At 43.0% G+C, this 14,098-nt stretch overlaps 1 protein-coding gene across 1 annotated transcript; it reads right to left on the reverse strand.

Annotated features, from left to right (window-relative positions):
• Window positions 1–399: 399 nt before the first annotated feature.
• On the reverse strand, window positions 400–11,606 carry EPCAM (epithelial cell adhesion molecule). Its single transcript, XM_066595529.1, has 9 exons — window positions 11,277–11,606; window positions 5,652–5,765; window positions 4,520–4,763; window positions 3,707–3,766; window positions 3,547–3,610; window positions 2,640–2,741; window positions 2,336–2,533; window positions 2,020–2,061; window positions 400–841 (listed from the first exon to the last, which is right to left on the reverse strand). The coding sequence occupies exons 1-9, from the start codon at window positions 11,350–11,352 to the stop codon at window positions 800–802; spliced, it is 942 nt and encodes a 313-aa protein (XP_066451626.1). The 5' UTR covers window positions 11,353–11,606; the 3' UTR covers window positions 400–799.
• Between the last annotated feature and the right edge of the window lie 2,492 nt (window positions 11,607–14,098).

Below are 14,098 nucleotides of genomic sequence, written 5' to 3' on the forward strand. Positions count from 1 at the left end.
AGGTTATGTCTACATGGGGAAGATTTGCCAAGTATTTCCCATGTGGACTTTCTGCAGCATTTACAGTAGCAGCCAAGTGAAAGGAGTTTGTTTCAGATTTTTGAAGACTGGCAGACATTGACAGTGTGAAAGCCTGGAGATTCCACATCAAGATGTTGCAGATTGCAGTGGGCATTCTGCAGCCCAGACACTTTAGCAAAACCCACCGCTTGGACATGTCCTCAGTGACAATTGTGCTACAAGTCAGACATGATTGACATCTCCAGCTGGATCCAATAGATTTAAGACACAGGAAAAAAGTTGGAGGTTTGTGACATTTATAACTTCAGTGCAAACCAATTACTTCCATTGTTTATTTAATCCAGTTTATATTAACAAAAAAGTCACTTCAATAGGATATTTACATTAAAAAAGTTTATTCTGTTATAAGGCAAAACCATAAACCCTTCCCCCACCCCCCTTTTTTTACAAAAACTTGGGCTGGAGAAGCCCAGCAAGTGGCTTGACAATAAAACCTGAGTCCATCCAAAATACCCCAATGTTAAAGGGCATTTAAAGTTCTAGAAAAATTTAAAAAACGGGACTTCCACTAACTCACTGTTGAAGGCTCAACGATCACAAAGAGACAAGTGTCAGAAACAAGATTCTGTGTTACAGGCGCTGAGATAAATATGTAACCTCACTCAGCACAATATGTTTAGAGAGCATTGCTTCAGTCATACAGCTTCACCACGGATCAAGCACATTGGTATTTTACATAGACCGGTGCCGGGCCTGTGCTGCCTTTAGTTTGTCACATTTAAGAGTTAAGTTCTCTCTGCACTTCATTCATCTCCTTCATCTGCAAGGAAGAAAAAAATAATTAGATGTTATCCAACATAACACCTCAAGATGCAACATTTCTAGCAGGTTGACCAATACTGTAACAAAAAAATAAAAACCTTATAATTTAGGGCGCATTCAGACGATCGTATATCAGCTGAGTTTTCACGCCCAGCCGATATACGGTTACCCTCTCTGCAGGGGGAGGAAGCTGGAAGAGCCGGGAGCAGTGCACTGAGCTCCCGCCCCCTCTCCACCCCTCACCACTACTTGCAATGGGAGGGGCAGGACAGGGGTGGAGCTATGCCTGGAAACTTAGCTCCACCCGCTCCCATTGCAGATAGTGGCAAGGGGTGGAGGGGGCGGGAGCTCAGTGCACTGCTCCAGGCTCTTCCAGCTTCCTCCCCCTGCAGAGAGGGATGCCATATATCGGCTGGGTGTGAAAACCCAGCTGCTATACGGTCGTCTGAATGTGGCCTTAAGTGTCATGTCATTCCGCCACGGGTTTGATCCCCATTATACAAGTGACCATTACTTACTGAGTGAGGAGTGCATATACCAATGTGGTTCACTGATTGAAATGCAGGGCAACCCGCTGAATCATGGCGTCATTAATAGGTTGCTGGTCTGCATGGTAAACTACATATATATCAGAATGGTCTGGCACTTTGTATCCACTATGTGTGGGAGTAAACTCCTAGCAGCCACCCCCCTCAATATCAAGAGGCAGTGTGAGTGGCTGTCCCATCGGTGTCCTACACAGGTGTAATTCACTCCTCCATTTGGTAGTCAGCTACCTGCATGGTGAGAGGATGAATCTATATGCACTCCTCACTCAGTAACGGCCATTTTCTGTGATTGTTTTTAATTTTTTATGTTTCCCCTTCTGTGATGCCATTATACAAGTGATGATCATACAGTGCACTACTACAGGACTGCAGTGTATCATGCTTGTCAGCCTTAAACCTGTTAGTATATGTATATAGCAGATGTAGCATTTGGTTTTGAAGCTCTATTGGTGAAGGCTGTGTGTTTTGGTGTCAAGACATAGCCTTCATCAATAAAGCTACCAAACCACCTGCTGGGTTTCCTTCATCTAGATTTCTGCATTTTCTTTATCTGACACTTTCAGCTGATTCTGCTAAAGTACTCATTTTACAGAAATGGGTGTGGTCTGTTCATGAATGTATATCTTACCTCGGCCTTTTCATATTTGCCCCTCTTTCTTCGTGTGAGAACCTGTAAAGTAAAAAAAACAAGTTTAGTCATTCACATAACACTTATTTCTCCATGTCCAGTATCCATGCATTGTGATAAACTTGACTTCCATGAAAGCCGATCCATGGAGCTAACCAGCCACAATCCACAATCTCAGGGACTGTAGTAGATATATGGTATGGGCTTTGACACTTCATGAAAGTGCGTGCTACAGTTCTTGGGTGATGGGATGCCATCATCACCAACTCCCTTCTGTTCGACAACTAAATTCTCCCCATTAGTAGGCAATACTCACCAAGACCACTATTCCGGCAATGATAGCAACCACAACCACCACGATGACCGCAATCACACCAGCAGTCAGGCGTTTCATGGAGATTTCATGAGGCTTCTCATCCATGAACATGATAAGAGGCTCCTGAACCACGAAGTTCTTTCCATTGACCGTGATTCCAAATGGATTGCTAAGCTGTATGATGCTGTCTCCCTTGATCTGCAGAAGTAATCCCATTTAGTGCAGCTCAGGCAAAGTCTAAGAGCCCTGACAATAGTCATAGGCCAATTAGCACCCTACCACATTAGAGTATGTAGGCACTTACATCTTTTTCCATGTAGTAGGCAACATCTGCAATGTCAACATCATTTGATTGTTTCTGGGTAGAATTTTGCTTCAAATCCACAAATATGTAAGGGCCGTCAACCTGGAAGATAAAGGAGTAGAGGTGTAATGCAAGTTTAGAATTTTATGGGTAATCCAGTTTTCAGCCAGAAGCCAGGTAGTATGGCAGAAATACAAAAACCAGCATGTTTTCTAGGGGTGGTGGGAGATTAATTATCCTGGCCCGTTTCTAGCCAGTGCCGCAGCCCCCATGTCCACTTACATGTGACCATTCAGCCCCTCAGGCTTTAGCAGCCATAGAAGAATCCCGAGTGGCTGAGCGGTCACATGCACAATGCACAGAATTTACACATCGCAATTGATTTCCACTTGTGGGCAGGAAAGTACGTTTTTCATAGCATGCTATGGGCGGAATCCCACTCCAGATTTCGTAATGCAAAGGCCTTCTGTCCACAGACGGATAACAATAACTTGAAGGAATGCTGCCTTTGAATAGGTGGCACTGTGGAGGTATTGTTTTCTCTCCCTTATTTGCAGGCTGCCATATAAGCCATGCAGCGAGCACTGCTGCCAAGTAGGGACTACACTGTGTAAAGTGTACCAAATCTGAAGCCTATGCCAACTACGAGCAGTTGTAGATTTCAGCTACAGCTTATGCCAGACTGACAAAGGTTACTTTTTTTGGCCCAAAATGTGCAACTTTGACAGCCGAAACAAGGTGTAAAGTAAGTGTTCCCTAGAGCATTTGACAAAGATGGTGCAGCCAGATGTTTGCTGCCAACCAGTAGGGGGCTCTTACAACAGTAGAATGGTTCAGCAGAGTTGATGTACGAGCGCATTTATTTCTAGAAAAGAACCGTTTAGTGTTAATTGGAAGTGCAGCTTACCTCAATTCTGTCAATGAGTTTATCAGGCACATTGTATCTGGTTTTAATAAGGTTCCTTATGGCCCTGTTAGGTGGAATGAAAGAAAGTTTTAAATTTTTATTTTTTTTTTTTAAAGCATCCACACCCCCATAGCTTCTAGTAGATACACAATTCACTTACGCTTCCACAACATTGTCTGCATCACTAGTGTCTGTGCGCTTCATCTCAACGACTACCCAGCTGTAAAGAAAAGATATTACATTTCCATCTTAAATTAGTACATCGAGTAGTGCAACCACACAAAAAAAAGCTTAAACAGCACATCTCCCTATGTGACTATGCTGCCAGGCACTCTGGATCCCCCCCTTGCGTGTGTGTGGTTACTGATCAGTACTTTCATTGACTTCATTCACTGCGTATTATGCAATTAAGTTACTCATGTTAGCCCAGATTTGAGGATAGGCCATTCGTTTATAGCCAGAATTTTTTTAATGGCTAAGGGCTCACCCACACGGGCACAAGTGTCCCACATATTAAGTGTTGCTAAGTGCCCATTGATTTCTCCTGGGCCACTCAGCTGTGTTCTTATGCGTGAAATCCCTATAGCTTGTATTAGTGTGTATTGCACACCAACAATAGGGCACCTTAACATATGCATGTACATGCAGATTTGGTGTGTACTGTGTATTTTATGCATGCAATACATGGGACGCATACGCCTGCGTGGGTGAGCCCCGACAAGTGTACTAGAGCATTTTTGGAGTTTATTCTGTAGGAGTTTCTGCTATGGCTTTTTTTTATGTCCTGTAAAGAATCCTATGGAAAAACCCATAATGTCTTGGGTTTTGAGGAAGAAAAAAAAAAGTTACTGAAATAAAAACTGCTGTGTGAGTAGTAGTGTATTTTGCATAAAAAAGTGATGCCCCATGCTACTTCAGCTTTGCATCGCTAATATGACATTGTTGTGTTCAAACCAACAGTCTAGATACTTACTGAGTCCTAACAAGTTCAGAACACGTCTTGCTTGCTTTGTCTCCCTTGTCAGTTCTTCTAACCCCGGCAGAGTTGACACACCAGCAGGTCTCTGTATTGTTGCACTGCCTTGCTTTGAAAGTACCATCAGCTTCACAGTCAGGATTGTAGAGGCCATCGTTGTCAATGAGGGCACTTTCAGGTCTTGGTCTTCTCCCTCTTAAAGGCAGGCTCTCTCTTTTCATTAGCCAGCATTTTGGAACCACTGCCAAAAAAAAAAAACTGCCAATCAGCTGTGTGCCAAAGCTACTTTGCACTGGAATGGTAATGAGGTCCGAGTCAGAATAAGAGGAATTGGGCTAAGCAGCAGCACATGTGAAAAAGACTTGGGTATACTAATAGATCATAGACTGAACATGAGTCAACAATATGATGCAGCAGCAAAAAAGACCAACATAAACCTGGGATGTACAGAGAAGCGGAGTTTAGATCACATGAGATAATTATCCCCTCTACTCTTCCTTAGTCAGACCTCATCTGGAATATTGTGTCCAGTTCCAGGCACCCCACGCAAAAAAAAAAAACACACAAACTGGAGCAAGTTCAAAGAGCAGCTACCAGGATGGTGAGTGGTGTTCAAATCATGGTCTTATGAGGAAAAGTTAATATATTTAACTTGCAAAATGAAGGCCGAGCGGAGACTTAGTGTCTACAAATAGCTGAAGGGCTGTCACAGTGCAGAGGGATCAGCCCTATTCTTATTTGCACAAGGAAAGGCTAGAAGCAATGGGATGAAAATGAAAGGGAGGAGACAGATTGGATATTAGACTGAGGGTGATCAGTGAGTGGAACAGGTTACCACAGGAGGTGGTGAGTTTTCCTTTAATGTAAGTCTTCAGAGGCTGGACAGACATCTGTCTGGGATTTAGTGAATCCTGCATTGAACCTGATGACCCTTTATTAGAAAGTCACATTGATTTGAAGGAATGCTGCCATCCAATAGGTGGCACTGTAGAGGTATTTTTTTTATAGGTCCCTATAATATTGCTCAGCTAAAGAAAACAAAGCCATATAAAAGCATATTAGACAAATGCTCTGCAAGAGTTACTATTTTAGCACACATCTGCTTATTAGTGAAGAGCAAGATACTTACATTTATTGCAGTTCACCTGCTTTAATTCAGGACCCATTTGAAAGTTGCATAGGCAGGTCTGACCATCGGCTTGTTGGGTGCAGTTTTTGTCGACAGCTTGTGCGCAGGGGCATTCTGTGGATGAAAGAAAGGAGTCCTACTGTGAATTCACATCATATACTATATTCAGTATATGCACACTGTAGACATACTAGGACCTACATTAAACAGCTCTATGGATTACAAGTCAGGTAATATATGCTGTGAGGAAAGTTACCCACTATTAGAGTCACACAGGGCCAAGACACACTAGGCATTTAGGCTACCCAGTGCAAGAGCAGTGGCTATTACAGAAACTAAAAATTGGGTTCCAGTACCTCACCATATTCAAGATCACTGTTTGCTGTCAGTGTATTAAAAAAAAACAAAAAACGACGACATGTACTAAAAGTTCGGCTTAATTGGATGTTACAGGAAAGCGCCAAGACAGCCAGTAGGGATCATAATTGAAAATGTGAAACAAGTAAAAGAACGCTGTGCAAGTTCAGTTCACCTCTGCTGAGGTCAGTGAATTATTGCTTAGGAGCTCTCCCCTAAATGTACAGCACATTACCAGTACAGGTTTGCAGACCCTTAGCATGAGTGATCCACAAAGTTGGGTCAGGCATGATAAGGGGATAGTTGCAGAGCATCTACCATAAAACCCATATCATGACTTGTACTTCTGGTCACCAGCTATGGAGCACCATAAAGTTAGTTATGCATCCATAGGGTAGGTTTTCAGGGAGACCGTGCCCATTCTGTCAGCCCCAGGAGGCTGTACATGGACTGTCAGACTGAAAGCTAAAGACCATTTGTGTGCACTCCCATTGATCTCTATGGAAGCGTGTGCACACAGCTTTCAGTTCGAGGCCAGGGCATCAGGAGGCATGCAATAAAAATACCTCCCTGCACGCCTGGAAACCTGTCCTATATGAGCAGCATAAACTAGGTTACAGTGACAGACTACTTGTTTGAACCTACCAACAGTGAAGCTGGACAACCCAGATATCTGTGGTTATCTTCCCCTGAGGGATGTCTGAATTTCTTTTTTCCCTATCCTTTTGTGGAGGTCTGAGCCTTTTGTTCCCTGGAAGATAAGCTGCTGCCAAAGCTGTGGCTGAAGCTTACCTCCCTAGACAAGCGTTCAGCTAAGCCAAAAGTTTGTGTGTATGGTTCAGCCAGTGGAAATAGCTGTTAAAGAGGAGATCCTCAGGATAGGTTATCAATAGTTAGTTGCGAAGGACCAGATATCACAGGGAACATGAGCAGAAATACCCTGGGTGGCTTCACTCTCTGAAGTCAATGGAAGCTGAAGCCAGCTATCACATTTCCACCTGATACCAGGGTTAGCTCAAGTGTAGTAGCCACTTCAGCCCCCATTGATTTCAATGGGAATGAAGCCAGTCAGGACACTTCCTCTCCTGTCCCCCATTGTGCATATCTAACCTGCTGTACTAACAGCAGCCTTGGCAATCACTGGGGATCCACTAGCATCTGTTGACAACTTATCTGGAGAAAGTACCAAGAAGAATCAATCTCTGCATACAAGTGCCTGTGCCCATAGATGTTAGTCATTGAAGACCATTCAATGTTATACAGTAACTGGACTGAGGGGCACTTTACTTATTACAGGCTCATTATGCCATGGTCTTTAGGGCGATTGGGAGTTAAGCTATGGTCTGTATCAAGCATTTACTTGCAGTCAAATGGTGTCTTGAGCGATAATTGCTGTGTGTAAATGCTACTATCATTTGCTTTTCAGACTATAAATGATTTTAATTGAGTTTCGCTGGAGACCTGATAGCAGGGACAGCACTGTGCGATTCTCCATGGAGAGCGCTGATAACATTGTATTCAGCTGCAGTCCTACAGGAGAACAAAAAGGGCTGTATGCAGATAACAGACCATCTGCTGTTTTCTGCATACAACTAAGGGAGGCTCATTTACATGCAAATGAAGCTAATAAGCTACTAATGGGCATTAGTGACCATTAGCAGCTTATGCAAAATGATTGCTTAATGTCAATCATCCTATGTTTTGAACAATCATTTGTGTTTGAATGGGGCTTTACTTTACATCCAGCCTTGGAGTCAGTAACTTACTTTCACTCAGTCCTGACATCTTTCAGCTCTCCCACGGTCTGAGATCTGCACTCAGACAGTATCAGGCTGACCTTCACACCAGCTACATTCAACGGGTTGATGCACACCCAAGACCGCTCAGGCAGTCACCAACCCTCCTGGTTTAGCCTTCACTTGGCAGTGTTACACTGTCACCCAACTTTTTATTGGCAGGAAGTCACCCTTTAAGTTTCCATGTGAACAGACAAGTCATGTTCTCTCAACCAATATGGCTGTAACTCCCCAGTGGCATTAGTTACGGCATGGCTTACCAAACCCAAAACCCACTGCATTTAGATAACTGAGAAACAGGTCCCAGTCATACATATGGAGGAACACTTATTAAAAGCAGAAGCTTTTCCTAAAAATAAAGTAACACACAAGCTTAAAGTAACAGGCCCTAAAACCCTTAAACAGAAGGCTCCACCACACCAAGATGCAAACCATGACTGTTCACCAAAGCAAGCAGAGGTCTTCAGCAATTGTGCAGAGTTACTAGTTTGAGAATGTGTCATCTAAATGACCAGTTGAACACGAAACTAGGAGGTTCCTATATGGTGCATTCACACAGGGTCATTTGGATGCAGTAAAAACAGCAACCATGTACCATATTTTAACCACACCTAAGCCACCCTGTGTGAGTGCATCCTTAAAGCAGTCAATGTCTTACCCATAATGCACAATGGGCATTTTATTCAGATGTTAGTACATTCTACCTTTCAAAGCCCAGGTATCAGACAAGTCACAGCAAAGGTGATCTATACTCCAAGTTCAGACCGACAGAGTGAAGTGTTGCAGTAGGAAAACTATCGCATTAGGCCAGGCTCACACAAGCCTGTCTGATTCCTCAAGCAGGAGGCCCATAGCGGATTTAGACTGATGCCTCCATTGACATCAATTAGAGTAAGATTAGAGTAGCTGTATGTAAAGACTGGATGTAAAAGCCAATCTGCACAGCCCTCATGAATATGGTGGCACCATTAGGGTAGTTTCACAGGATTTTGAGGCTTTTTTTCAGGGAAATTCAGGAGTGAATTTAAGAAGACATGGGAAATATAAAAGGAGAGCCGCAAGGATCAATCATCAGCAGCACATCTTGCTGCCCATACAGGGAGTTGAATGACAAGACTTCTTTGGTTAGCAGCACATCTCCATACAGAGAAGATTTCCAAAGTGACTTAATAGGTTTTGCCTATAAAACCACATTGATTACCCCAGACAATTAATTAATTGTTAATGGTCAGGAATCCGTTGCTCAGGATCCCTAGTGATGAGCTGATCATCCCATTTCCATGGGAGTGATGCCAGCTATGGCACTTTTGCAGCAGACCACACATTGTGATAAGGAATGACAACAGAAGTGCCCAGCATCACTCCCATTGAAATCAATGTGAGCTAAAAGTGGCCATTATACTTCCACCTCTGACAGCGGGCGGGGTGATGAGCTCATCACTGGGTATGCTGAGCAGCAGGTTCCTGGCCATTAACCATTGATGACCTAGTCTGATAAGTAATCAATAGTTTCTCCTTAAAACCCCATTTAATACAATTGCCATTTTACACAGAAAGGATTTACTGTGGTTTGACTTACACTTTGGAATAAAATGGGATCTTTACAATTAATGTTGTGTAGGTATTTAAGTGATTTTGGCTAGAACATGTTGCTAGTTCTACAACAAACATCACCTCTTCCAAATGTACCGTAATATCCATTTGTTATACTGGTGATTCTCAGATATAGGATAGCCACAGAATGAGTGCCAACATGCAGTACTGGCGATTGATATTTGTTACAAGATAGCAAAGGATCAGGTCATGTAAGGCTCCTTTCACACCCATGTTTGATTCTTCATTTCCTTTTTAGAACAGAGACTCTGAAGATAAAATGCATTTAAAGACAGATCATTCCTCCCCCCCCCCCCTTGAAATAAATGATGAAAACTCTTGACTTTACAGGACCAATATCACTGTAGACTGCCATTCCACCCCCGCCCCCCAAAACAAAAAGAAAACCCCACACATACACATACACTGTGGAAATCAAGGGAGTGGGTCCCGGATTAGTTTTATTTCAATTTCTCCTCCAAAATCAGAGCAGAGAGATGGAAACCCTGAACTGAGCCCCAACATCTAACATTAGATACTGACGGTATTGTAATTTACGTTTCATATGCTGCCACCACAAAGATAAGTGCAAATTGTGAGCCAAGCTGATTTTTTTTTATCAAGGACTTTACTTTTTAACTATGATGTAATCAACTTTCTAAGTGGAAAATAAGGCAAGGAGTGAACCCGACTTGTAACGCTGAAACTATATATACTAAATATCACTACTTCTATACAGGTTCCACACAATGAGAGCAATACCCACCCCTATTCACAGCCACACTGAGCCATAACAAAAGACAAGTCTACAGGATACTACGGCCCCAGGTGCAGCCACTGCCACTCCCTGTAACGTCACACAGGTGTAGGCAGAGATACACAGGGAGCACAACCCGGCGCCATTTTACCAGGGAGCCGCACCTCATAAGGGCAGCTTCTTCCCGCTCACCTTCGGATTACAGACAGCCATGATACATACTGATATCACAGAACCATATCAGCCGCACAATACTCACTAGATTACTTGGGTTTCTCTTGCTGAGAACAATCACATTTTAAGCAGACAATAGAAATGCTAGAAGTTCAGAACTTCTCCAGGAGTGCTTTTAGACGGAGCGATTTATCGTTCGCAGAAGCGAACAGTGTCAGAGTCTGCTTGTGCAGCCTGTTTATACAGGTAGCTTGTTCACTATACCAGGGGATGAAAACTGATCGATATTTAAAACACTCGCCAATCCATAGTTGGTTGCGTTTACGCTGAATGATTATCGTTCCATGTAGAAGAACCCTTATCTACTGATACCTTATCACACAGACCTCCCTATCACACAACTTATCAGTGATTATTTGAACATGGAGAATTACATATGATAAAGCCATGGCTTCCAGGAGGGAGAAAGATATAAGGAAGGAATATGTAAACATTTCCTATGTGTAAGAGCCATTATGTAAGCAAGAGCAATTGTTTGCAGTCAGAAACTATACAATTGTGGCCAAAACATGCTGGGAACTACAACTCTCAGCATGCTTGGATATGGTTTTTCCCCAAGAGTTGAAAAATTATACAAAACCACTTAGATTATAGATTACCTGCTAGTCTAATCTATCAAGTATTAGTCAGCAAAATCCAGTAGTCATTGGCAAGTGTTTTCACCCCAGGTACAATTATTAGCCTCGGGTCTCAGATAAGAGGAACCACAACACAGCAGATTGACTCCAGTAGAACGTTACTTGCTACATTGTATCACCCCGAGGTTCTAGTGTCATTAACCCTCTCCACACCTGAGCCCAGCAGGGCATTACAGCAAGAAGTTGGATTAGTTCTCTAAAATAAAGAAATGGAAAAAACGAACCCCAAGAAGCCAAAGAAAGGACTCACCTTGGCTCTGAGCCTGTGCGATGAGAAGACAGCAGAACAGGGCAGCTCCAAGCCGCAGCATAGTAAAAGTCCTCATCTTCCTGAGCACCTCTGCCTTGATGAAGTCCTTTAGGGTCTGATCCCCCAGTTCAAGAGTCTTCACCCAAGTCACTTCCTACTCCTCCTCCTTATTCCAGGTCAGACCGGTCCAACAGGTCCCTCCCTGAATCACAAACAAGGACGAAACTTGCTCGTAACTGGTCTCTGGTTACACCTGGATACTCTCAACAACCCCCTCCTCCACCGAAACCAATGCCCTAGAGGTGCAGGCGAGAGCCTTGGACTGCGAGAGGAAAACTAATGCGAGCCGCAGGTTCTCCACCAGGAGTTATATATAACAGGGCAGTGACGTCAGGGGTCACCTGGATGAAACCAGGAGGGTGACTCATTTGGAACAGGAAGGTGGGAAGTCTTCTGGCTGTGATCTCATGATCCTGCTACCTACAGGAAAACTTTCCCCACAGACTACTGAAACTGGTTACTCACCTGTATAGGTCTCTGTCCTAAATGAGTAAATAAACTATACAATTGTGGCTGCAATGGTTACTACAGCTTATGTGTATCATAAGGGTAACTAATGTGTCTTGAGAAATATATACAATACATCTATCTATCTATCTATCTATCTATCTATCTATCTATCTATCTATCTATCCATCTATCTATCTCTCATATCTATCTATCTATCATCTATCTATCTATCTATCTATCTATCTATCTATCTATCTATCTATCTATCTATCTATCTATCTATCTATCTATCTATCTATCTATCTATCATCTATCTATCTATCTATCTCATTTCTATCTATCTATCTATCTATCTATCTATCTATCTATCTATCTATCTATCTATCTATCTATCTATCTATCTATCTATCTATCTATCTGTGTATGTATATATATATATATATATATATATATATATATATATATATATAAACATATATGTATATACACACACATGGTGAAGTCAGAAAGACTGATCCAGTGCTAAATCTCAATACTGGTGACCTAGATTGAAATAACAATAGTGTACTTGAAAAGAAAGGTATGGATGGATGTGTTACAGGATGATATGGCGCACGGGGCCGTCACATGCATGGAGCTGTTCAATAGTGCAGTCCAGGGCTGACGTTATCATTGTGGACCCATGTTAGTGAATGGCGAAGCGCTGATTAAGTGCAGATACAAACTAGTAGGGGCGCTTTTAGATGGAACGATTTATCAGTCATAGAGATGAGCGAGCGTACTCGGAAAAGCACTACTCGCTCGAGTAATTTGCTTTATCCGAGTATCGCTGTGCTCGTCCCTGAAGATTCGGGTGCCGGCACGGAGCGGGGAGCTGCAGGGGAGAGCGGGGAGGAACGGAGGTAAGATCTTTCTCTCCCTCACTCCCGCCCGCTCTGCCCCGCTCCCCGCTGCGACTCACCTGTCAGCTGCAGCGGCACCCGAATCTTCAGGGACGAGCACAGCGATACTCGGATAAAGCAAATTACTCGAGCGAGTAGTGCTTTTCCGAGTACACTCGCTCATCTCTAGTCAGTCACATGAGCAAATGATGTCAGAGTTCCTGGATGATCTACCACTATGAGAGGAGACCACTTTGAGTGTGCTTTCCTTATGTCAATCATAACAGCGGTCCCACAGAATTTAGAAAGACACTGAAAGCGGATTTCTGCTTCTTACATGCTACTCTTCAAGTTTGCAATCGGGTTTTTAGGCCTCTTTAACATGGACGACAGGGTTATGGCCGCGAGAAAATCATAGCGATATTGTATTTGTGTATTGTGCGGTATTGCTGCATTTTCTTGCGTTCATATCGTGATTTTGTGTCGCTCTTTTGCAGGGATTTTCAGAAGAGCTTGGTATATAAGCCCTACCCTGAAAATAAGCCCTGGCTACATAAAAAAATTACAAAACATCATCTAAGAGGCGCTATCTGCGCAATTCTCCTGAAGGTCTGCTGCACTTGATGAACCAATCACAGCCACCACATTGAATGGCTGTGATTGGTTCATTGATCGCTGCAGTGATTGGCTGAGCCACAGCGCTCAAGAACCAATCAGAGCCAGCGCTTTTTGGAGGTGGTGTTTTTAAACTCCTTCACCTGGAAGCGCTGACAGAAGACTACAGACAAGTGCCGCAGAGCTTCTGGAGAAGTGCAACTGACAGTGCCTCTTAGGTGATGTATTGTGTTTAGTTTTTTTAATGCATTTAGGGCTTATTTGATGGGAAACACTAGGACCTTCTACTGTAAAAGTTGCATCGCACTGCCCGAAAATCGTGTTTTCGTGTGATGCAACAGAAAGGAAGGCTCCGTAGGTAAACATGGGCTACAAAACATCGCAAATCGCGGCAATATTTAGCATGCTGCGATTTTGTTTTTTTGCAATGTAGCAGCCTACAAAACATCACACATGTAAAGGAACCCATTGGAAAGCACGGGCTTGTAGCACTGTCGCATCACGAGAAAATTGTGCGATTTTGCTGCTTGTGTGAAGGCGGCCTTACTATCTGTTACAGAGGCCACAACACAACATTGAAGTCCATTTTTTGTGCCGTACCATCGTGTAGCACATCCATGTACCAGGGCTTCCAAGGGTCTGTGCACCATATACCATCATGTAGCTCATCCGTGCCTTTAAGTACACTATTGTTATTTCACTATAGAACACCAGTATTGGGATACAGCGCTGGATCAGTCTTTTTGACACTACACCCTGTGTGTGTACATACATATATGTATTTATATATATACACACTTACATACATAGTGAATG

The sequence above is a fragment of the Eleutherodactylus coqui genome, chromosome 3, assembly GCF_035609145.1.
Source record: "Eleutherodactylus coqui strain aEleCoq1 chromosome 3, aEleCoq1.hap1, whole genome shotgun sequence".
Lineage (NCBI taxonomy): Eukaryota > Metazoa > Chordata > Amphibia > Anura > Eleutherodactylidae > Eleutherodactylus > Eleutherodactylus coqui.